Here is a 25637-nt window from a genome sequence, read left to right on the forward strand (position 1 = left end):
CAAAACTTGACTTAAATGGAAAACAGGCATTCTTTCAGGTAGGGGCTCTGAGGGAGAGTTTTGCCTTAAGTGCCTTGTACAGTAGATAGTTTGGGGATGGATGAAGAGTGTTAGAGTTTTCTTGAGCAAATATAATCAGGAATACAACTAGGACGGTGCAGGAATGGAGTGGAAAGGCCCAAAATATACATGAATGATTTGATGAATGCTATAGCATCCAATGGAGAGAGGTGATCAAACCATTTAGAGTATTCAGGCTTAGAAATTCATACATAGGGTAAAATTGTCTGCTGTGATGAGGAAAGTGGGCTAGTTTCAAAACACTATACTGTGTGTGGCCTTAGGATTTTGAGGCTGCCTTTCTTTTGTCAGTGACTGTGCAAACTTAACCAAATCCAGTGGACATTTATCCAGCTAATATTTTTAAATGCTGTATTATAGCCTAGTTATTAAGTTTGTCATTTTAAATATTATCAGGTCTAGTAAAATAAGAATCAAAGCAGAACAAAGGAGAGGCACCTTTACTTTAAATGGCAAGCACTGTACCAGGTGATGTTTAACATGTATTATTTAATTTAACTCTCAAACTAGCACTGAGGTAAGTGTACTTCCCCTCTTTTTCAAAGGAGGCAACAGACTGAGAGAGGTAAGTAATATCCCAGGGCCCAGTTGGCCTGCTGCTCAGTTGCCGCCTTTGTCTTAAAATTGCTTCTTTCACTACCAAATGAGAAATGGATTGGGAAGCCTTAGGAAGACAGTGTTTATCGATTTGACCTAACTGTATTCATTTATTCCACAGATATTTACTGAGTGCTATTATGTGCCAGGTATTATGCTGGACTCTGGTGAAGAGGAGAGACCAAGACAGACATGATTCTTACCCTCATGGAGTTTATATTCTAGTGGAAATTAGATTTTTAGGTTGATTTGCATTTTGCTTTATCTGTTGAAGTGTCCTGTTTTGTATATACACATAATCACATGAGTGTGTATGATTTTGCATTTGTTTACTAAAAAGGAAGGGGGAATGAAATTTTTTTTGTAGGTTAAAAAGTTTGGGAAACTTTATATTGCAGCCTATACTTAGGATTTCAGAGAAACTCTGGTAAAACTCCTTTATGAATTGTATTTATATTCTGCTTAGAAAGTTTTTTTTGTTTTTTCATGTTTTAGAATGGAAATTTTCAAATTTATTCAAAAGTGGTGAGCATACTAAACCCTTTGTACCTATCACTCAGCTTCATTGATTACCAGCTCATGAACGATCTTGTAGGGAAGCAATTATTATAAATAATTGGGTTCAAGACTGATATTCAACTTATAGATTAATCTCTTTTATATAAGGTTTTGTGTATAACTCCTCTTTCAAAGAGGTAACTTATTTAGTATTTGTTCAGGTACAAGAAGGTGGTCATCTAATATAAGCTGTGGCATTGTGAATCTGCATTATTAATGTTTTAGAATGGAAGCTTCTTAAGACGCTTGAATTAGGCATTCGGCTCCATCTTGTAGTCCTTTGTTTAACTAAGTAGGTACATTTAAGTAAGTAACATTTAGAGAAAGGCATTTGTTCAGAATTACCTGTTTCTGCCAGGTACATTTTTGGCCCTCCATCGTGTCCTGCAAAGAAGAACGAAACCAATGGTATCGTGCACTAACTTTGCAATTCTCTTTTCGAGTTGGAGCATTTTCTTGTCACCATTCATTGTGCAATTAAATTCATGAAAGTAGAGCAAACTTTTAATCAGACTTTTTTATGATTGCATACTGATTTGGATTTATTTCTTTTGAGCAGAAAGAAATGTACAAATTACAGCTGAAACTATGCTAAAATCTACTGAAGAAGTACAAGGTATGAAGGTCAATGGGACTGAGATGGACACTAATGAAGGACACAAGAATGGCAATGTGAGTAAAGGTCTGTCAGCTGGGTGCAGCGAATACCCAGAAGTAGACAAAATCATGGCCAGTGGTGAGGTTTCAGAAACCAGCACACTAGTTTCCCTAGAGCCTTTAAACTTTGTGGACCCTGGATTAACAGAAGCAACTCCTAAAGAAAAAGAATGTGAAGAATTAAAAACTTGTCCTTCTTGGTTGTCATTATTACCAGGAAACAGTGCCATTTCCAAAGTGGACAATGGGAAGGAAGAGTTGTGTAAGTTAAGCCTTGTCTATGAAGCAGATGACAATCACCAACAGATTCTTGGCCACCATAATGAAAAATATGGTTCTGCACATGGCAGTCCCAAACCCATGAGAAATGTAGTCGTTGTAGAAACCTTAGAAGAAAATTCAGAAGCTTCATGTTTCACATCAAGTTCGTCTGGTCTAGAATCCAAAACAACATCCTTAGAAAACTGTAGTTTTGAAGGTGATGGCTTGCTGAAGAGGTCTGTTGAAAAGACAGACAATTCCTGTTTTGTCGAGGACGATCAAAGCAAGAACTTGGCTTCTAGAGAAGAAAATGAACAGTTTTTGAACCCCAGGAGTGAAAGAGGGAAACACTTTCTTGTTAATGCCAGGCAACCAAAAGAGGATGCTAGTGGTCATTGTTCTGGAGAAAAAAAGACCATTGACTTCACAAAAGAAAATACTCATGACAGCTGTTGCACTCAAGGCAGTATCCATACAGACAGCTCTAGTTCTTTAAAGCCCAGTTCTTTTACCGAAGCCACAGAAATAATGTTTAAAAAAAAAGATTTGAAAATCACTTTAGACATTCAAGGTAGCTTAAACCATGAGGACCATGGAGAGACTTTGACTAATATGAGCCATCTTGGCAGACACTCTGAAGAGAGCAATTTTTCCTCCTTGATGCAGATTGAGGAGCCAGAGCAGGCCACCACTATCAAGCCCCGTATGTTAAGTGAAAAGATTTACAGTAAAGACTCTGACTCCTTAGTCAGCATCCAGAGAAATCTGGAAGGCAACACCCAGTTAAATGAAGCATATAATGAAGTTATGATTGAAAAAAAATCTCCTGTGAGTTTAATGCCAGAGGACCAGATAAGTCCTGTAAATGAGGAATCAAAACCCAAGAAAGATACTGCTCAGTTATCACCGTCCCTAGAATTTGATTACAGACCTGAGTCAGAAAAATCTGTACAGACCTCATATGACAATATTCCACATTTAGATAAACAGAACATTGCCTGTGAGATGAATGAACCACCTTGTACTGATGAACTGGTTGTAAACAAAATGGAAAGTGAATGTGTTTTAAATCAAGTGTCCCTTAATTCTCAAGAGCGTGTGAAGTTGCCAACTGACAAAGAGATGCCTTTAGCAACAAGCAAGGATTCCCAACAGAGCCATCACCCTCCATTAGAGGATGAAGCAGATGTCATTGCTGATACTCAAACCATTCCCATGAAGACAAAAATGCAAGACATCTCTCCACTAGGTGACAAAACCTGTGGTGCCTCTTCAAACAATCCTACCTTAAACATCAAACCAGGAAGCCTAGAAAGAAAAAACAAAATGGCTAATTCAAGAACAGAAGCAGCAGGCTTGCCTCCGGAGGTCTCTGTCATGGAATGTCAAAGTATTCAATCTCAGGATCTCTCTAGCTGCTGTTGTGTAAGAAAAAATGTACCAGAAGAGAGCATGTGTTCTGCTTGTGCTGCTTTTGAGTCCAGCAGAATCATCCTGGATGTTGAAAACTCTTTGATAACCAAGAATGAAACTACGTTTCAGCACAGCAACCTCCACTCCCCAGAAAGAGAAGATACTGAGGAAAGTAGCACCCATGGTGTGAGTTATACATCAGAGGAAAGTGAACTTGATGGAAGAGAAACGAAAGGCGGTCTTTCAGGCGATAAGGTCAGAAACGAAAGGACAGCAGCCATGTTAAATAGTGAAGCTTCAAACAGAATCATTCATACCACTAATCACATCCAGCCCAGTGAGGAAGGGCCAGAATCAAAGGAAGAGGACATACCCAGAGAGACTATGTTTTATAAATATAACATCTCTGATTGCGCCACACAAGAACTAAACCAATCTGTAAACATTCCAAATCCTGAGAAATTGTTGGACCAGTCTCCTACTGTTACGTTCTCCAGTTTTAAAAACATGAACCAGGCAGTTGAAACTCTTGATCAGAAGAGAGAGAAAGTCCCTGACTGCCAGAGTCACCCAAACAGACTAGATGAATACAGAAGCGAAGATAAATCAGCTAAGGAGACAGTAGGTAATGACCAGAGAGAGACCGTCACAGAGCCTATCAGAGAGGTAAGCCACAACCAAAAAGATCTAGTCGATTCAGGCAATCACAACAACTCATCTGGTGGTAGTTCAAAGAAAGGCAGTTTGAAAGGAGCCTTTGAAAGGATTTCTGGTTGTGAGGAGTCCACAGATGGTATGATGGACATCGCCTTCGCAGGCTATAGTAATAATCATACAGAAGGCATGCTGGATATAAGAGCATCTAGCACACTTGATGGTGGCGCATGGGAAGGTAGATTGGCATTACATGAAACCTCAAGGAGTACCTTGTCTCAGAGAGAACGGAATGCTTCATTTGTAGAAATGATAGACCAGGATTTAGATTTCCCAGAGGCTACTTCCTGTACAGTGGAATCTCTTGAAATAAGAAAATCATGTGAAGAGGAAGTCTGCAGATCATTAAAAGACTGTGAAATGGAAGTATGTCCAGATTCTTGTGCCAATGAGATAGAGTCTATTAGAGATCATGAAACAAATATCAAAATATTGGATAAAGTAAATGTGTCTTTAAATTATATTCATCATGAACAGCAAGTTAAAGAAGCATCTCTGACAGAAACACAAGAAATGATTGAAAGATCAAGACTAGAAATAAATTCTGAGTTTGACAAGGAAAAAACCCTTGGAACTTCCTCAGAAGAGTTGATATCTTCTAGACACCAAGGTGAGAACTCTGTTCCCCCAGGGAGCCTGAAATCCATTGAGATAATGCCTTTGTATCCATCTTCTCAAGAAAATTCAGAAGCAGATGTTAATAGCGAAGAAACTGACCTGAAAAATCTTTTTAAACCAAAAGATGGTAAAATGCTTCGTGAAAATGGAAAGGACTGCACAGTCCTTCCTGAAATGAAGGAAAGAGCACAAAGGGATAGGACTAATCCGAATGAAGGAAACAGCATAGACATCAGTGTAAAAAATTTGCCTTTGACAATGGGAACAGAAAGTAAAGTGAAAGGAGAAGAAACTGAAGAACATCAGAGGGGACCACTGGGTCACTTAACTGTTGGGGAGGACTCTGGGGAGATCATTACCAGAGAAGATGATCATGGTGATAATAGGAGTGAGATTTCTCAGATCCAGTTGAAATCCCAGAGGAAGCTTGGTGATGCTAAAGAAAAAAGCCAGAAGGTTTTGGACTACATGCTACAGAAGGAAGAGGAATATATACACCAAAAAGAAGCACATATGTTATTGGAACAATGCACATCATCAACTATGTTGTCGGATGAGGTACAAAACAAGAACCAACCTAAAGATTGCAAAGATGAGTTCACCATGATGAAAGAAATCAGCACAGCAAAGCTGGCCAAGGGCAGTGTCGCTGCACAGTGTCAGAAGTTGAAAGTCCCAGAGGAGGAAAACTTACGTCATCCATTTAAAAAGGACATTGAGTTGTGTATAGGTCCTTGCCTTCATGGTCCCCCCCGGAGAGCACAAGACCCCAACTCTGCTAGATGTGATGAAATACATGGTGCCTTTGGGAATGCCTCACATCAGAGAGGAGTGCTTCCCCTAAAGAAGCAGCCTCATCGAACATGTAAGAAAGTTTACTGTCAGGAGCAAGTCGACGTGGGGAGAAAAATAAGCAAAATCAGAAATTCTGCCTTTTTAAAGAGTTCCTCTGAAACCATCCCCACAAAAGCACAAAGATTTCTCAGTTTGTGTGCTACATCTGCGCCCACACGACAGGAACCCGAAACAGTACCTGCCAGGAGCTTCGTTAGCCATATACCAAAGCAGAAGGCTACTCCGTGCCATCCCTTAAGGAGCCTGAATGTCAGGAAGCCTACCAAAGAATCAGCCTTACTCATCAAGCTATCCAACCTTGCCTCCAAACTGGTCCCAACAACAAAGACCCAGAAACTGAGACACCAGCGGTGTTCCTCTGAACTTCTTCCCGTGGCTAAAAGCTACAAGCGGCTCAGATACAAAAGGCTCCTGGATGGGTTTTCACATAATACAATGCAGCTGAGTCCATATTTGACAGCTGCTGGATGGGATAAGCGGCCTAACAGTAAACCCTTGACACTTTATCCGCTCGAAACCATCAAAATGAGCTTCATAGACTCGAGCAACAAGATGCCATCACTACTGTTTGGTTCCGAAATCTCAGTATCCTTTCATGTGAAACCAGGCTCCGAGTGCATGGCCGAGTCCCCAAGGGCTTTTCCTGAGCACTGTGCTCCAGCGAGGCTTGCCCTAGGAGAGACTGCCCGGTGCCCTTCTCAACCTCCCAAGTGGACCTTTTCTTTCTTCTTGTCCCACGGTTGCCCTGGGATGGCCACATTCAGGGAAGACACTGGCCTCCACGGTCAGGCACATGCCCAAGCTCCTCCACAGCCTCCGGTTCCTCTCCAAGACTGCGGAGGCACTGCCATAGTCCAGACCAGAGCAGGCTGCTCTGTCCTTGGCCTTCACACACTCCTAGCACTTTGTTCCCCTGGATGTTACCGAATCTGGACAAAAAAACGGAGCTTCTCCAGTCACATGCCTACCATGCAGAGGCTCTTCATGACCCAGTTTACACAGGGCTTGAAAGGCTTACGGTCTCCAGCCTCCATAGCAGACAAGGTCTTCTGTTCTCTGCCCTACTCGGTGGGCCGAGTGCTGTCCATTTGGAGCCAGCATGGGCCTTCTGCCTGCGCCTTCGAAATCTCCACTCTTCATTCCACGCACAAGCAGCAGCAGCCAACTCGGGGCACAACAAGCAGGTAAAATCTGTCCCCTGTTCTTTGCAAATGTCCCGTGTTTGCTTCCTGCCAGTGAGGGGAGAGAGGCACTGCTAGAAAGACAGGGCTGTTTGGAATCTGTGTCTGTGTTTTCTGTTTATACCCTGCCAAATCTCTGCTGAGAAAATGCAGATCCCTCTAATTTTCCTGCAGAATCTGGATTTTCTGCAGAATCTTTTTTTTGTACTATTTTTTGTCTATTTGTTCTGCAAACCATCACATCTTTTGAATGTCTTTTTCACCTCTCATCCCCACCTTGCCAAGAACAAACACAATTATAAGTTAAAGATTCTAAGTAGTGACAAATAATGTTTTGTAACTATAACTTGTTCACAAAGTAGTATACAGCTAGCACCTAACTCAGTGTTTGATGCGTAAGGGATACAGAAGAATACTTTTAAATAAGTTAGGTAATTATGTAGATATCACCAGATCTAGTTTATGAACCTCTGCGTTTTTGTTTTTTTTTTTTCCTCCCTTTTTACTTATATATTTCAGTTACAATTGACATTCAATGTTATATTACTTTCAGGTATATCTGAACCTCTGCATTTCTTTCTGGAGCAGAGAGCCTTCAAAAATTGGCATTTGCATACTATAGTTGTAAAATTTATAGAAATTTAAGTGAACTAGAAAAGAATTCTTGTGGTTCAACCTGAGAATAGTTAGATATAATTTCACCAATATCATTTTTCCTTCTAATTGAAAATAGAAGAAAAAGAATTTGAGCTACATCCCTACAGATCTGCTTTAGACATAATAGATAAATCCTCCTATTTGTAATCCTTTGGATAAACAGAAACTTTGAACATTTTTAGTTTGCTCTTTCCATTGCTATAGTTTAAAAATTCAACAACAGAAAAAGCCTTAACATTCCTAATAGCCTGCGAGCTCTGTGTGTGTGTGGGCAGTCTCTTCAGCAGAATTATACTGTGTCATTAAAAAGCTACTGGTGCATGTTATGAAGTTCCCCCAGTCATCTTAGCAGAAAACTAAGCAAATAAATTTAAGGAGTTTCAGAAAAATGCCCCAGAACCTGAATGTAGCTGATCGAAATTGAAAGATGAATTACTATTATAAGTGCTTGTCCTATAGTTAATAGAAAAATGTTCACTTTTTATAATGCAATCATAAAAATATATTAGAATGAACCAAATTGTGTTAAATGATGGTATACTGCTTTTATTGTCTAGTTTGTTGATATGCCGCTGCGATCTCTTAATTGCTCTCTACTCTATGTCCTTTAAAAAATGTTTATTCCTAAGGTTAGTGTAGAGGGAGGGTAGTTATTCATTTCATCTTGGGAAGGTGTTGTGACCCTTTGGCGCCTTTTTTTCTTCCAGAACTCTTTCCTACCTGACTCTTCTGTTTCCTCATGTGGAATATTTTCTCTCTCCCTTACTTTCTATATCTGGCATTTTATTTTATTTTTTAATTTTAGTTTTTTTTAAATTTAATATATCGTTTATTTTTTTAATTCAAGTGGAAGGTGGAAGTGTGGTGTTTTCCTTTTCATTTGGCTCTAAAAGGACCTTAACATCATATGCTTTGGCTTTGAGTCTAGAAATCTTCTGTTTTTCTAAGCACACTTAGAAATATTAAGCGTGATAAGTTGGGAAGCCCCAAAAAGCAAGACTTAACAAATATCAAGTTGTGTTTCCATAGAATATTCTTACTTGAACCTTATTCTCCAGCACTCTATAACATAGGTTGAACAGGCATCTTTTTTGCCTTTTTTATAGATGAGCCTGAGGCACATGGTTTTTTCCTAACCCAGATCTCTTAGCTGGTTAATGTTTCTGCTGAGCTCTCCTGCAACCGGGGTCTCCCGATTTCTGATTTGGTCAGCTCATTTTTCAAGACTTTACCCTACTGCTCTTTCCTTGTATCAGTGCTCCTAGGGGAATCTTAAGTTGGTGCTAAACATCCTAAAAATCTGAATTATCTGTTTTTTCCTAGCCATAGAACAAATTTCTCTTCTAAGAGGAGACGGTTGTAAGTTCATCATACAAACATCTTATTAAGTACTGTTCTAAATTCAGTAGTAACTGATACAGGTTTTATTTTGAGAGACATGAAAAGCTCTCCAACATTGCATATTAATATATCTATATAAGTGATTATTAATGCTATTATAATTATTAAAAGATTAATTATAAAGGAACCGACCATCCTGTTAACTGTTTCCTTCTGCATAGCCATGTTTTATGTGGAACTTGGCTTTAAAGGAATAAGGTTTTCTTCATAATTTTGTGTAAGGTTATAGAAATTGGTAGCTTTTATTTTAATAGAGTTAATACCAAGCTGAATATACTATAAGATTCTTATCTGTAATTAAAAAGGAAACTTTAATGTACTTGTTCATCAGCTTGATTAGAGGGTATAAGACTCAGAATTATTCTTGTTCCCCTCCTTCTCTTACTGTTCTCTGTTTATTTTACCTTCTTTCCAATTCAGTTAGAAAATAATCTTCCTGTCAGCTTGCCTCCATTCCAGTAACAGGCACATAAATGTAATTCTCCTAACTGGGAGGTTTTCATCTTTCTCAGTGACTGACATTTCTTGTCTTCCTAAGCTCTAATTGAATGTGATGTGCCAAACTCACAATGGCATCAAAATTTTTCCTGTTGTTCCACTGCCCTCACCTATTATTCTCGTACTTTTGCTTCACTTCAGCCACACCATGTTACCATATGTGCCTCTTCCGGGCATGGAAGCTACGTACAACACCAGCGGCAGTCAGATGAGGTAAGCCCCCAGTGGCACCTGCGTGGCACATGAAGGCCTGCAGTGTGTGTGAGTGAATGAGAGAGAGAGAGAGAGAGCGCACGCGAGCGAGCGTGTGAGGGAGCGCTAATGAACGGCGTAGGTCAGGCATGGCGTGATTCTGAGCTCTTGTTCTTCTGAACCTGATCTACATTTCTCAGATGAACATCTGAGATTTAATCTCAGATTGAACTTTAGATTCAAATGTGTTTTATTACAAGTAGCAACTAAGAATATGTGATCAATGCCAGACATGGGGGAGGAGAGTCAATATCATTTAGCCAGCTCATTGTACCATAAGTTCTCTCTCGAGCTATTTCTTGATCATTTAGCCAACTTCAGTGTCTGAATGAGATCAGTCTCATCTGAGCATATTTCTTTTGTTTCGTTCACTAAATGTCTTCTTCCCGCTCCCCTCAAAAATCTGTTCCTTTTTACATTTTTCCTTATTCAATACATTTTCATTGTTTTATTGCTCTATACCAGTGAGGTGCCTGCCCGTACTCTTGCAAATTTTTACATGTGCAGACAGGGCCTGTGCCCAGAAGTGACTAGAGAACAGGTTGGCTGGAAATGTCATTGCTAGAAAAAGGCTTCAGCCCTGGTCTGAGTGTTAAGAAATTGAAGGTGCTGAGGTAGAAAGTAAATCCGCTCATATTTTCTTTTCTGGTTTTCTCTCCATGGTGCTAGGCTAGAGCCTCCATTCTCTGCCTTGGTACCAAAGTCTTGCTTGGTAACAGACTCAGCTGTCAGCAAGCTCCTGCTTTCAGCCTCTGAATTCCAGGTTCCTGGATTTGATGAACTGGATGGTGTGACAGCAGCGTGCCCCCATCCGCAGAGTAGCCCTCCGGAACAGAAAGAGGTAAATGGAAAGTGCTGGTTGGGTCAGGTGACAGTGGCACTAGAGATGTCCATCCATAACTGCAGATCACATGATAGATTCAGAGAATCCCTGAGTATCTTTATTTACCATCTTTAGCTTCAGCTGAGACATTACCAAGACAGGAGGTTTCCCATCTGGCCACTAAAGGATACCCTGGATCTCTTAATCTACTTTGTTTCCCAGACTCTTTTTTCTTGACAACAGTGTTTAGAGAATTTAACAGTGTTTAGAGAATTAGACTGCAGAGCTGCTTCTTACATTTAAAGGGGATGAATGAACAATGGTGTTTTTTAATTTTGCAGCATCTACTGTGTCCAGTTGCACACTTTCATATTGATAACTCAGTATCTAAACTGAATGTGCAGTTCTCTTTTATTATAAAAGGAGTTAGTTGTTGAAAACACTTTTGGCAGGAGTAGGAGGGGAAGCTTTGTCATAAACTACTTATTAGAGTCATCTATAAACTGAGGAAGGGATATCTTGAGTGTCAAGAAAAAGGCTTTATATGACTATCTTTCTTTTCAACCCTTAAAAATAGTCTGAGCCAGAGAAGAGGCCAAAGAAAGTCTCACAGATTCGCATCCGGAAAACCATTCCAAAGCCAGACCCTAATCTTACCCCCATGGGCCTTCCTCGACCCAAAAGGTGAGCTCTTTTCTCTAACACGCATAGCTTCGCTTTTTTGGAAAATTGTTTGGCAGAATAAAATGACCTTTTAAATTATCATACACTCTGAGCTATTTATCATACCCCTAGGAAATTATTCAAAAGAATTCATTTGCAGTGTGATCAGAGATTTATGTGCAAGGATATTTAATGCATTCTTAATCATTTTTATTGAGGCATTTGTGCTGGTCCTTTGCATACAAAATCTTGGTTCACCCTCCAGTGATGCTGGGAGGTAAGCGCTGTCGTCCCCTGGTTTAGTGAGGGTGCTAAAGCTCTGGTTAAGAAACTTGTGTTAGGCCATAGTGTCAGTCATGGCACAAGTAGTTTCTGTCTCACAGGTTTTACCTGACCCTACAACCCAAGCTCACAACATTCTGTGCACAAAACTGAGAAGGGACCTAAATGTCATGAGGGAAAGAAGTTTAAGTTTAATTTTTCTAGAAAATGTCAGGTCCATGTTATGGTCTATATTATAGCCTTGAAATTTTTGTTTCTAAAGAGTTACTGTTTATGGCTGAGAAAATTGCTAACCCTGTAAAATGAAGTGGGAAGAAAAAAAGGTAGATTACCAAATTATGTATTTGGCATGATCCCAAATTATGTATTTGGCATGAGTCCAGCTTTGGAATTATGCATACTATTATACAGACACACTATTAAAATTTAAACTTTAAAAAGAAGATCTCCAGAGCGATATTTTCATGTGGTGGATTTCACCGCATTTCTCACTGGCAAATGGAAGCCTAACAGTGGTCCCTTAAGTAACCAAAGGTAAATTATTTAACTTCGCCGAGCTTCCAGAACTTATCTGTAAAATGCGAATACAAATTCCCAATGCTTGAGATTGCTGTACAGTCCAATTGAGAAAAAAATGAGTACTATATCTGTTATATTACTTCACATAACACAAATGCAAGAGTTAGCTATTACTGTGATTTTGATTGACATTCCACTTTTTCTACGTAGTTTTTATCTGAATGTATTATATTTTTCTACGTAGTTTTTATCTGAATGTATTATATCTTTATCTGTTATTGATCATCCTACCATATGTCTTTTCAAGAGATATTTTTTAAATATTTCAGGTATCCTAGGTTGAATAGTTACTAGGATGAAATAGGATTCAGAATCAGATATACTCAATCTTGCATTTATATGTAGCTATCTAAATTCTGAAAACCTTGTTTATATAAATAAGTAATTGGGAGTGGAGTTTCAATATAGTTATGACATTCAATTTTTTATCAACTTCTTTCAGATCATATGCCAGAAAAATCAACTGTCATCAAATTATATTTAACAGTTTATCACCTAATTTTTTTGAAAGCAAAGGATCAAAAAGTGATGATTTAGATAAGTTCTGTTATTCAGACACTGGAGGCAGTCAGTGTCTCAGTGGGAAATACACCAGAAAGATCTGACCACTAAGTGTCAGGTGCCTAATTTGTATGTTACTCTTAACACTTAGAGGTACTTTATGTAATCCATTCTAAAGAAAGGAGTTGAAAATATACAATTTTAATAAACCTTTGCCTAAGATATCTTTTGATAAAATGCTTTTATTAAAGTATTCTTTTGTCAAAAAACCTTGAAGTTGCAGATTTAGTGCATTAAATTTATGGAAAATTCTTGATATACAACTAAATTGTCAAAGGCAATTTTTACTACACAAGTCCATCAACCAATTCCTTCTACTTAACTCTTATTTTTCAACTCAAGTAAATGTTTTAATTTTCACCTTTAAGAAAATTAAACACACTTTCAAGAAATAAATTGTGAAACGCATCTTGTAAGGTAGATTTGTAAAATTAAAATCATGTATAAAAAACATTTTATCCATTTTAATAATACATTATTAAAACAACATGGTAATGCTATTTCTCATTACTGAATTTATAATGAAGCAACGTAATGTGTAGCTAAAATAATAAATCGTAAAGTGAAGAGTATGGTAGAAAACGTGATATTGCTTTAGTAAGTGTATGCATACATGAATCAAACTCTGTTATTAGACTTTTAGGAACAATAAGAATTATGTAAAAAAAATCAGAAATAAATCCATTAATTTATATAAACCTCATGAGTGCTTCAGTATCTATTGTAAGAGAAAGGTACATTGTAACAAACCACCTGGCATAACAGTTCATTATATGATTTTTGTCATTAACCGGAGATAGAAATTACAACATTTTATAGAGGTTTCATGGGAAGAAAATTTTAAGACTTTTTTGTTTTATATAAATTATTTCTGTAGTCATGTCTTCTATAAACTTTTGTAAAAAAGAGACATAGTTCCTCAAAAATAATTTGTACCCACCCCCAAGTGCTTGCTGTTTTATCTTTGGCCTTGTTTTATCTTTAGCCTTATTTATAGATCTTTTCTCTCTAGGTCAGAGAATAAAAACCATTGTTACTTAAGCAGTTTGGTCATCTTAGGGGTTTAGTGTGCCCCAGTCATTTTCTAGGCCAAAAATGAGATGCCGTTGTTATATTCTGGATGTCTATATCAGCACATCTCAGCATCAAGACCATGCCTTATTGCAGAGTTTCAGTGATAGCTCTGAATCTGTCTTATTCATGATAGAAAAAGCAGCAACTTGTCCTATAAAATGCATGAACTTTAGGTGGTGAATTTACCACAATTTCATCATAAAATGATGTGGCCAAAAATAACCTTGGAGATTTTTAACTCTTGATTTTTGCCATAAAGCCAGTGAGGAACAGAACTATAGTTTAAAACCTATACAACCAGAGTCTGGTCAAGATGGCAGAGTGGTAAACGTTGTGCTTGCCTCTTCCCATGACCACATTAAAATTACAACTAAATTATAGAACAGTCAACCTGGGGAACCATCTGAAGACTAGCTGAACAGAAAACCTATAACTAAAGATATAAAGAAGAAGCCACTTCAACATTGTCACATCAAAGATAAAAATAAAACCATGATCTTACATCTTAATTCCCATTTTATCATCCTCGTGACTTTAGGTGTATGTGGGGTAGAAATGAGGTGCTACAACTTTTTTAGCAATGTGGTAGATGCATTATCTTGCTAACTTTCTTTTAAAAAACAGATAACATACTCAGTAAATATTAGCTTTTATGTGTATCAGTAAATTGTCAGAAGAATAAGGACTTCTTAGAGACCAAAAGCTAAGTGGAAGTAGCCGTCCAGAGAGAAAAGAGGTGAGTGATCATTAAAGCCAGCTTTTGCTTTGAGGGCATTTACAAAATCAGTGTTATACCGAGCTTATGTTTTCATTGGCCTCGTAGGTGCAGAGGACAAAAGACGAAATCTATTCCATTACTAAAATGAGAGTCTAATATGAGATACACATATACACTAAATCAACACACACCCAAAAAGGACAATGACTTCACTATGAACCAAAAATTAAACCTGTGTTCCAACCCTGCCTCAACTCCCAAGAAAACAGTAAAGGAAATTACCTTCCCCAATTTTGTCACTAGATGGAGGAAAAGAACTCACCCTTGAGAATTAATAGCCACAAGCTGGCCTTCTCACAGATGTGTATCCTGAATCCATGTGGCTTAGGCAGAGCGAAAAGACTTTAAGCTGAGAATTTAGTTTACAGTGGTCCCAGGTTAGTAGTGCCCTCTGGCTCCTGAAATAAACACATAGCTTCTCAAGGAATCCACTGCCAAATCTGGCCTTTTGTAAAAGTTAAGGGAATGTAAAACAACTCCCAGTAAAATAAATCTCAAAGCATGGAGGGAAGCAAGATTCCTTGCATGAGTACCAATGGAAATAACAGCAAATCAAACCTGAAAAGACTTATGATACTGGAATTACTGAAGAATATAATTTAGTATATGTTTAGGGAAATAAACTACATACTGTATGATTCCAACTATATGACATTGTGGCAGTTTTGATATTACTAGAATAACAACTATATATCAAGATGCTTCCTACTAGAGGGAAATCAAGTCATAAAACAGATCAAGTGATAGGGGGATCAAGGAACCACCAGGTGGACGACATTTCAGTGTAGACTCTCAACAAAGTCACTCCAGGCAAGATGGCATCTCCACAGAAAGTGTCTGTGCTTTCGAAGTAGACTGTTGTCTCACCACTTCTGGTGAGAGAAGTCCCTCTGAGGAAAGCGAAGTTTGTCAAGAGCTCTGGAATTCCAGAATCCAGTCTTGGCTCACCAACCTTCACCTCAGTTCAGAAACTGGATATATATACATACTGCTCTGACTTGCAAGTTGGAATGACTGCCTAGAAGCCTGATCTTTCACTTTCTGTTTGCCTATCCGACATCCTCAATCTAATGTAGCTATTACGGTGGTTAAGCAAAGTAGCTGCTGTTTTTTGGAATGCCAGCGCTGAATCACTATGAAAATCATATTCATGTTATTATTCGCGTATGATTTCCACAAGCATGTTCTTGCTGAATTGGAATTGAACTAAACTAAACCTCAGTTAAGATTTTCAGAAAGCCAGGAAGAAACTAAAACATGGTGCCCAAAAGTTAATTGCCATGCTCTGTAGTCTCTCCTTTTATCTGAAACAAGTTTAAGGCACAGAAACTTTGTTAATGATTTGCTCTTTTATAATAAAGTTATTACGTTCTCTGAAATTTCTACTACAAGTGGTGACCTGAAAGTTGACTATTATCTTTTACATTGCAGCAAAAAATTAACAGTAAACGAATCGAATATACTCTTAAATAAATAAAAGGGTGACTTTTATGGTGTATGAACCAGGCATTCCTTGAAGACTGATTACAGGTCTAGGGCAGGAAATGTACAAGATGGGTGTAAAATACCTTGTCATACCAGAAAGTGATGGAACTCTTAAAGACTGCTTGGGCCATGTCAGAGAGATTCAGGAACCAATTTTAAACTCCCACTGGCGACAGATGAAACAGCCTGAGCATCAAAAGGAATAATAAACACAGTAGATTGAAGCATATCAAATATGTTTAAATCCAATAGTTTGTAACACTTTTGAAAAAACTCATTGGCTACATTTGGATGATATTAGGGAACCAGTGAATTGTTTTGGAAATGGATAAAGGAAAAGAACCAAGCACATGACCTGCTTTTCCTGTGCAAGCTGTACCTCGGGGTTACCAAAAAGCTGATAAGCATGAAGTTTCTCTTTAGATAGAATTCTGCCTAATGAAGAAGGAGTAATAGACTGTCACTATGTATGGCCCTAAAGAAATAATAAATATGGTCATATTTGTAAGTGGCTATTCATATCATAAAATGTGACAAAAGGTATCATGTCCCTCGAGGGGGAAGTATACATCTAAAAATCTATCAAAACAGAAACACCTAAATCTGTGCCTCTGTATATAATTGCCAGTCTCTAGAAAGTACCTACAGTTTTTTTTCCCTTACGTTTGGGTCAGAGAAACATGTTAAATGACACCATGTAGATGTAATCAAGAAAACCTGAACTGTGGAAGCCACAGGTCTAATGACCTGGTTTCTTCAACAAATAAATTACAGAATAAAAAGGGAGACACAATAGAACACTAATAGCATATAAATTGGGTCAGTATCGCTCTGACATTAAAGTTCCAGGGACCTTGTGTGGAAGAAGGGTAAAAATATTGATGCACTTATGTTTCTAAGTTAAATATGCTCGTTAAAAGTCTTGCCAACCACTGAAAGAATAGAAGTGTATTTCTAAGCTAGGGGAGGGGAGGTAAGAGAGAGAGAGAGCGGGGCAGTCAAGGATAAGAAAAGAAACATTGAAAAGGTAGAACAAAAAGAAGCTGTAAAATAAGATAATAGATAAAAATTGTCATATCATTCCCAATAAGTGTAAGTGAACTAAATTTCATAAAGCTGAAGAATGGGAGCCTGGAAAAGAAAATTCAGTGCATATTCACATGAGTCTCATCTGAAACTTACCACAAAAAGGTCGAAAGTAAACGAATTGAAAGGATAGATTTGGGAAGCCAGTCTTAATCTCGCTCTTCAGGGAACATGACAGATTTATTTTGTTCTCTTTTCAGGTTAAAGAAAAAGGAGTTTAGTTTAGAAGAAATATATACCAACAAGAATTACAAGTCTCCTCCTGCAAACAGGTAGGTACATATGAGTAGGAAATGATAGATGGGGAGGGCTTCTGAAATGATCAGTGTAAATCTCCAGTTCTTTAACTTCAGAAAGGATATGTTCAGTTCTTGGAAATAACTTGAGTTGATATTTTTAGCTCCCACCACTTGAATTGGAAGTCTTGGAAAGAAATGTGTGTTAGGTTAGTTAGATACAGAAAATGTAGTCTTTTAGTTTTGTTTTGAGTTTTTACTAAATATTCTGGCTGTCTTCTTCAAGACTAATAGTCATGGATCTTCAGATAAGAATCCAAACCCTAATGCTGAAAGAGCTTCACTTGGCTGGCTACCTTCGGGTATGAATTCAATTCAAGTCATTGAAAATTTATTAAATTCCTGTCGTGTCTAGGATGTAGCAGGAGAGTTCTGGTATTTTATCTTACAAGACACACAGTCGCTCTAAGACATTCATACAAGACTATTTACTGCAGCATTGCTAAATGATAGAAAAGGATTTGAAACAACTTAAAATATCCATATCCATTAATAAGGTTCTGATTAAATTATGATTCATTCTTATAATGGAATACATTGTATAGCCATTTAACAAAATGAATCAGATACCTTTGTACCAAATTGGAACAATCTTAGTTATTGGTAGGTCAAAGATGCACAGTATGTGGGACAAAGTATGCAGTTTGCTACCGTTTAAGTATTGAAAAAAAACAAAGGATATATGCAGTGGGTTAGCAAAATTATAGGCCAAATCCAGCCAGTGGCCTGTGAGCTAAGAAAGGTTTCTATATTTTTAAAAAATTGTTTAAAAACAAAAAGAATAGGTAACAGACGTATGCGGTTCATTAATTTTAAAATGTTTACTATTTGGACCTTCACAAAAAAGGGCTGACTTCTAATATATGCTTATTTATGCATGTCTGTACATCAAATGACTTGGAAGGATACATGAAAAATGGTTGTGTTGCCAATGGGGAGGTGTTGATCTTACTTTTATTCTTTACCTTTTTGTCCAGTTTCAGTTTTTTCACTACATACTTAAAGTACGTATTCATATCTATATGTGCGAATGTGTGTATATGTACACACACACATATATATATATAATTTTTTATACATAAAAAGTGGATACTGGCCAGAGGAAACAGTTAAGAAGGAGTTTCAGCTACGTGACCAAAGCAGTTTCCCCATGAGTCAGTGTGTTGGTGATTCTGTTTCATGCCCCACCCTTAGGTGTTTAGAGACCATCTTTGAGGAACCTAAGGAACGAAACGGCATGCTAATCTCAATCAGTCAACAGAAGAGGAAGCGAGTTCTAGAATTTCAGGATTTTACAGTCCCACGAAAGAGGAGAGCTCGCGGTAAGGTCAAGGTGGCAGGCAGCTTCACCAGGGCTCAGAAGGCGGCGCTGCAGAGTCGAGAGCTGGACGCCCTTTTGATACAGAAACTAATGGAACTGGAGACCTTCTTTGCCAAGGAAGAGGAGCAGGAGCAAGCGTCTGGTTGTTGAGAAGCAGATTGGTTTGGGGGTCTCAGTGTTAGATTTTTCTGGGCCTCCTTGGAAGAGGTTGCCTAATTTTGCTGTATGCCCAAACCACTCAAAATGCAGTCCATGGATTTTTACCTGTTTCAAGATGCAGCCTTTTTTGGAACTGGTGAAGGAGGGTCCTCTACTTCTACTGCTGAGTATAGAACCTCAGGAATGCTCCCTTTCTCCTGGAAATGGTCCCAAATGACATCTTGCCTCCTCCTCCTACTCTGGCATCCACGGAAAGAGGACACAGCATACCTTCAAGTAACACTAGGATTCCAAGGACTCACAGCATTTGCACGTCCATGTGAAAGTTCTGCATTGTTTACGGTGGTGCTAGACCAAGATTATTTAGAGACGTTGCCTAGGGAGGTTTACCTGGCGTCCTGTCCTATGTGGTCTCACTGGCTCATTTCAGTAGTTGAGGAAAGATGAGCTTGTGATGTTTTCTAATCCTTTGAGTTCGTCTGCCTAGAACCTGGGGTGTGTGTGTGTGTGTGTGTGTGTGTGTGTGCACGTGTGCATGTGTGCGTGTGTGTGCGTGTGTGTATGTGCGCGCGTATGTATGTTGCTTTTCCCCCATCATTTTTTTTCTCCCCTCTGTGACTGTGGGTCACTAGTGCCAGAGGAGCCCGTCCAGGCCCCATTCGAAATAAGTTGCACTTTTTAATGTTGTGGTGTAGATTACTTTCATTTGTTTTCTTTCTTTTTTTTTTAATTGCTGCATGTTTGGAGCCTTTAAATGTGATTTTAAAACAAAATTTTTAAGACATTGAGGAGAAAGACAGTACATGTCTTCAGAAAATATGATATAGGCATTTGACCCAGTTTATCAGTGCATGGTATGGGACAATTTTTCCATTCATATATTTCAAGCAATTCTTTCCCCACCTCCACCTTCTAGTGTAATTCATTAGAGGGAGCACTTTTTTCATCTGGGTTCTCATTCTTGCCCACTAAATAGATGGATTTATTTTAATGACAGAAGTAAGAACAGGTTTCTCTCCCAGTCATTTAAAAAGTACTAGGAAGGTTGGGTGTGGTCTTAATGGGTTTTATCTGAAATAGTGTTATGTAACAAAGCTGGGTACTGACAGCTTGGGCAGTGGTACCGACCGACCCAGAGTGTTTGCAGCAGTCAGAGCAACCTGCTTTGAGAGTGGGGAGAGGTGACGCGCTGTGGTTCAAACCCAGTGATGCGTTTTTATGCTGGGATCAAGGAATTTCCATGGCCAGCCCTCTCTGAGGACACTTTATTGTACTCTGGGCTCCTGTGTCATACCTACTGGAGATTCTGTAGAAGCCGGAGTTCGGTGAGTTTCTTCTTTTGTACCCACAAGAGTCTGTGGGCAGAAGGATGCTGTGTGGGTCAGCAGGCCCAGAGCTTTCATTCCTTTTCCACTAACCCCTGTGCACCCTTACCCTGCTTCCCCTCCTCTCCTTCCCTGGTGTTTTATCCTTTTTTCTCTCTCTCAAAACAAGAGTTCAGAGAATTAACATTCCTTGGCTGGTGAATGGGATGCCAGATTCAGCCTCAGGACACTGGTCACCTCTTCCCATCCTCCTAGGAGCCACTGCTGGGAAGCAGCCGCCAGTGGCAACTGTCAGAGCTCCAGAGACATTTTAAAGTTAGCCTGTTAGAGGAGAGAGAGTGGTGCCGTCCTGGAATGTGTCTCCTAGGTTTCTTTTGTTTTCTCATTTGTCAGTGGGTGGGGGATGGGTGGGGTGGGGGGTCTCTATGTGCCTTTCCTTTGCAGGTTGACAGTCTATGCCACACTGGAGTAGAAAAACTGACATGAGCAAGAAAAAAACAAAGTGCCACGTCTGTCTTCTAGGCTCACTGCTTCAGACATAGCATTTAGTAAGTGAAATAAATACACACCTGGTAATCCACGGAGGCCTCTAAGGCCATGGCCAAGTAGCATTAGAAGAGAGCCAAGTTTCCACTCTGGCTCTGAATGATGTGAACCAGATTCTACCATTGTATATCCACTTCGCCTAGACTGTGTAGACATGACCTGTGTTTCACCTCAGTACCTCTCCCTTCCTGGGACAGGGTCCTTAGAAACTAAATGCTTCTCTCCGTCTTTTTACTTAAGGGAGTGGGATGAGTAATAATACATTGTGCCATTGTACAAATGTTTTTAGGGAACTCCTGCTGGACAAGCTCACAAGCTCCCAGTGAGTCAGCAGAACCCTGTTTGCTAGCTCCATTGCTAGTGTAGACGAGTCAGTGATGTGGCAGCCATGTCATCTCACAGACTAAACTTGAGGTGAGCACAACTGTGGTATCACCATCATAGAGATACAGCTTCGAGTTTGCCCATTATAATTTGCAAGGGCCAGGAGCAGTGATCTGGAACATTGCCATCTGGGAAGGGAGAACTGGAGGAAACGGAGAGCTGGGCTCCTCCTTTGTCCCGAGAATGTAAGAGAGAAGCTGCTGCTCTGAGGCCAAACCTGTCTGTCTTTGAAATTCTTGCCCTGCCCTGTGGCTAGGGCCCTTCCCATGCTCCAGAGTTAAGAAGGGCCGCCCCCACCCCCTCCCCACTGCAAACTTGAAATTGCTTACCTGAAGTTGGTACATCGGGTTCTAGCCATGCTCAGCCACACCTGTCTTAACATCTATTTTCACCATTGGCCTAACCAGCTGCAGTGCTATCTGTGGTCCTCGGAGCCTGTGGTACCTGCCCGTGACGGGAGACGTTAGTCGGCTGCTGGTTTGCCACCTGCCCAGAGCTACAGGAGGTCTGGTTCCGGGGTGAGAGTTGGTACAATTTCTGAGTTTGGGGACTTCCCACTGAAGTGGTGGGGAGTTACAGTTCACTATAACTTACTCAACTCTGGAGGTTTGGCATTGGTTAATACGGGAAAGAGGAGAAATCTCAGGTCCTATCAGGGTTCTGCCTATCAGTTTTTCACTGAAACTTTCAACTATGGTTTTATTCCATCTACCAGTTTATAGCTATATTTGCCTCCCCCACCCACCTTCCCCTTTTGGTCTCCTTTCCAGCTTCATTTCTCCATTAGTTTAGGTGTACTTTATCACCTGTTAATAGCAGATTATGTCCACTTTTTCTTACTGACCTTACTCTGAGAGCTACAGCTGAGGGAGGTACAGTGGAAAGATATGTAGCGTTTGCCTTACTTGGAGCCTGAAGAGCTCAGAAACTCATGCTGTGAATTCCAAAACTCAGCGCTCCTCCAAGAGCTGTGAAAATCATGACACTTTGTCACAATTTTGCCTGAAAGGGTCTTTTGAGCGGGTGCCAGGGCCAACCTGAGGTAAATTCCAGATCCCACCCTCTGGGCATGATCCTCCCCCATGGCGCATCCCCAGCCTGCCCAGCCACCAGCAGCACTGAGTGCAGGCTTCGGTGCAGCCTAGTGGAACGCAGAGCCAGTGGTCGCCTCCAGGCTGGGATTCCATCTCATAATCAATACCATGTACATTAAGATCCGCGAAAGACCAACTTTTAGGCAGTGATGCTTTTCTCCCATTACGGGGGTGGTGGGGGAGTATGCAGTTGGTGCTTTCTTTAATTCCCTTGTTTTGTTTCTGTAAGCTTTTCCCTCGGTATCATGGAAAGGACCCCTTAGACACCACATTGTGGGTGGCTGTTCCAAAGTCTAAATTGGCCAGAGGTGCGGAGTGACCTTTCTTGGATTCATGCAAGGGAAGGGCTTCTTACCACAATTGAACTTCTTATGTAAAAAGCTGGCTGGGGAGGAAGGCTCGATTTTAACTAAAATCAGATTTTAATATTACATAGCCACAAATTGAGCAGCCTAAAGGCTATTTTAATTGCAAAGTGAGGTTCCCCATGTAGCCCGCCAATCTAGTACAACATTCTTAGATTTGATGCTTGTTCATCGTGTCTTCACAAGCCCTTCTCTGGTGCTGAATTGGATTTGAATTCTTGGTGAGAGGTCTTAGCATCTTTTGGGGCTGGTCTGGGCCAGTACATAGCTGCCTGTGTTTATATATTATCATGGTCAATAGTTCAGTGAAATTTGTACATTTTTTGGTAACATTGGCATACATGATGCCCCTGCAGTTCCTTTTCTGTTTGGTAGTTTGTGACTCTAAAATTCCCACTGTTATGTGTGTTAATTTATGAAAATAAAAAAATTTTTTTGAAAACCTTTCCAATAACTCTTTAAGGCTGTTATTTTCTTCTTATGGCTTAGAAATGAGTTAAAATTTTATCTGTAATGTCATAAGGTTGTATTTTTTAATAGACAGTTTCAAAGTTACAACATGCATTATCCCTTCCAAACGGTCACCAGTTTCTGAGGACCATTCTGTGCTTGAGACACTTGTAGAACTAACTCCACCTCTCGCTGGTCCCCTGAGCCTGCAGTGGAGTTTTTTCAGTTTACTCAGTGGTGGCAGATCTCTCTTATGAGGACATTTGGTAATAGAAACAGCCAAGACTAGTTCAGATCCCAGTCATACCCAATTAAATTGGGTGGGGTTGCTGAGCAAGTATTTTAGGTGTGATTTTTTTAAATAGTGTGATTTACTTTCTCACATGACCAGGAAATCCAAAAGCAGTTATAAATTCTGGTCAAAATATGTTTCAAATATTAGCTACCAATTTGGAATAAGAGCCTGACTTGCTAAGGAGACTATATTGGGACTGTATAAATATGGTGGAGCACATTCATCTACTTGTAAAAAGTTCTCGCCTTTTAGCACAGATCCTTCTCAGCTGTATGTGAGGTTAGGCTGTGTGTCTTCTGGTTCTCATCTCTTTATTTAACCAATGGAAACTGGTGAAAGAATGACTGAAAAAAACATGGCTCAACACTGCACCGACATGTTCTAGAAAGAAGCATGATTCCTGAGGTGGTTCTTCCTCTGTCCAAAGGAAAAGCAGGACCAGTTTTCCTTCTTGGCCTTCTTCCAGTTCTTGGACTTCTACAGTAAAGAATTCTGCCCATGTCACCTTTTACATTTGGAGAGCATTCTGCCTGACAGCTGTCTTTGTGCTTGTTTGGTTTCATGATTACTTGGAGAAGAGTACTCTCCTATACCTTTTATTTAGGAGGTAAAAGTCAGTTAACAGTTAACCCATTTGCCATTTAGAAGAAAAAAAAGTACAACTCACTGCCACCGTTAGTTTAATTTTACATACACGTTTTTGAGGCTGAAGCAAATCTGACTGATTTTCAATGTGAAAAGAAAATATAAAAACTGTTCTAGGAGATATTTCTAAACAGAACTAGTCTCTAGTCTTAATGTAACAGAAATGTATACATAAATCAGATTCATCAAATGAATCTTCAGCTAACGACTTCAAAAACAATGTCAACATCATGCGTAAGAATGATACATTTTCTAGGATTCGACATTTTCAGTAATTGAGAATTACTGTATTTTGTAAATGGAAATACCACTACTAAAAACAGAATGCTATAAATAGAATAATGGCATTTGTTTTCAAAAACTTAATATACTAGAGCGATGCAGAAATAATAATAAAAATAAGATAATTTTGTGGCAAACTTTTGGGATAAGGTTAGTACTGTAATCCGTGAATTATCTCAGGGTGAACACTGCAGCCACAACCACTGCCAGCAGATATTCTCGGGCAAACAGGAAATGGGTTACGGCAGTGTTAACTCATTTAGCGTCTTCCATCACAGAACCTCAGCGTTGGTAGGTCCTCCTGAGAATAAGAGGACTAGTCCAAGTAGACTTAAGAGTCCTCTTTGGTGTCCTGCCCTCTTCCAGTAATGGAGACTTCATTTCTGCAGTTTCTTCTGGGATTTCTCTTGAGAGGTGTTCTAGAAAACTCCTAACTCTTCAAGCAACTCCCATGGTTATAGGTGAGTCTTTCATGACCTCTTTCTCAGAAGTCTGGTGTCAGAATTCTCTCTATCTGCTAATACCTTTGCTTTCACATTTCACTGAGAAGCATTTTGAATGGATCCATTGCAGCTCCAAGGAGACCAGGCATAGTCCCACCTTATGATATGTTCACTTGCTGTCTGTCACCTGTGCCTGGAATGCTCTTCTCCCACACTTCTACATGGTTCCCTCGGGCACTTTATTCACACCTTTGCCTTTCCAGATCAGTCTTCCGAAAAGTGTCCCCTCCTGTTCTACATCCTCCTTATGATGCTTTTATAGCACTTACCACCACATTCCTGTGTTATGTTCATCGCTGTAAGCTCTGGCCCCTCAGATACCTAAAATAGTGCCTGATATATATGGTAGGAGCTCATGGGTGAATGGCCACTTTCATTCACAGACCTTGTTGCTGTCTGATACGCCTGCGGAAGTCCTCTTCATCCTCCCAACTCCAGACGGTTGAAAACCTCTTAATTCTTCTCCCTTCAATTACTCTTCAAAGGATATAGCTGGAGGCTACCCAAACAGAAGGTGAAACTGGGCACTTTCTGGTGTCTGATGCAGCCGCACCCACTGCTGACTTGGCGCTGTCTGGTTGGCCGTAGCTCAGGTAGGGCTGGGCCTTAACGTCTGGCAAGGTAGGTGCTTGCGACGTAAACTGGAACCTGCTTCCGTGGCATGTGCTTGTCTGGGTGGGGTGGTAGGGGCAAAAGCTCGTGTGGATAGGCATCATTTAGGGAGTTTTTTCTCACTTGCAGTTTTAATCTCGGAGTTTTGAAAATGGGGGAAATGGCCCCTGAAAGAGTGCAAACGCGGAGGGAAATATCCCTAAGTATTTCAGCAGCTGACGATTCTGGGCACCTCTCAGGCCCTTTCCCTACTGTTGCCTAAGTGATCATTGTCAAAATAGTTTTG

The 25637-nt window shown here is 39.7% G+C and overlaps 1 protein-coding gene across 7 annotated transcripts in view; it reads left to right on the forward strand.

Annotated features, from left to right (window-relative positions):
- Nucleotides 1-23006, forward strand: part of PRR14L (proline rich 14 like) — a 47776-nt gene extending 24770 nt beyond the window's left edge. For 5 of the 7 annotated variants that reach the window (XM_023525525.1, XM_011384259.2, XM_011384261.2 and 2 more), the window contains 6 exons: nt 1796-6938; nt 9633-9704; nt 10413-10584; nt 11144-11250; nt 17275-17346; nt 18565-18841. In XM_023525525.1, the coding sequence (XP_023381293.1) occupies nt 1796-6938; nt 9633-9704; nt 10413-10584; nt 11144-11250; nt 17275-17346; nt 18565-18841 (5843 nt within the window). Of the gene's footprint in view, nt 1-1795; nt 6939-9632; nt 9705-10412; nt 10585-11143; nt 11251-17274; nt 17347-18564 lie in introns of all 7 variants that reach the window. The other 2 variants (XM_011384265.2, XM_023525526.1) reach the window with 2 other exon arrangements.
- The last annotated feature ends 2631 nt before the right edge of the window (nt 23007-25637 follow it).

This window comes from Pteropus vampyrus, unplaced genomic scaffold (assembly GCF_000151845.1).
Source record: "Pteropus vampyrus isolate Shadow unplaced genomic scaffold, Pvam_2.0 Scaffold568, whole genome shotgun sequence".
Classification (NCBI taxonomy): domain Eukaryota; kingdom Metazoa; phylum Chordata; class Mammalia; order Chiroptera; family Pteropodidae; genus Pteropus; species Pteropus vampyrus.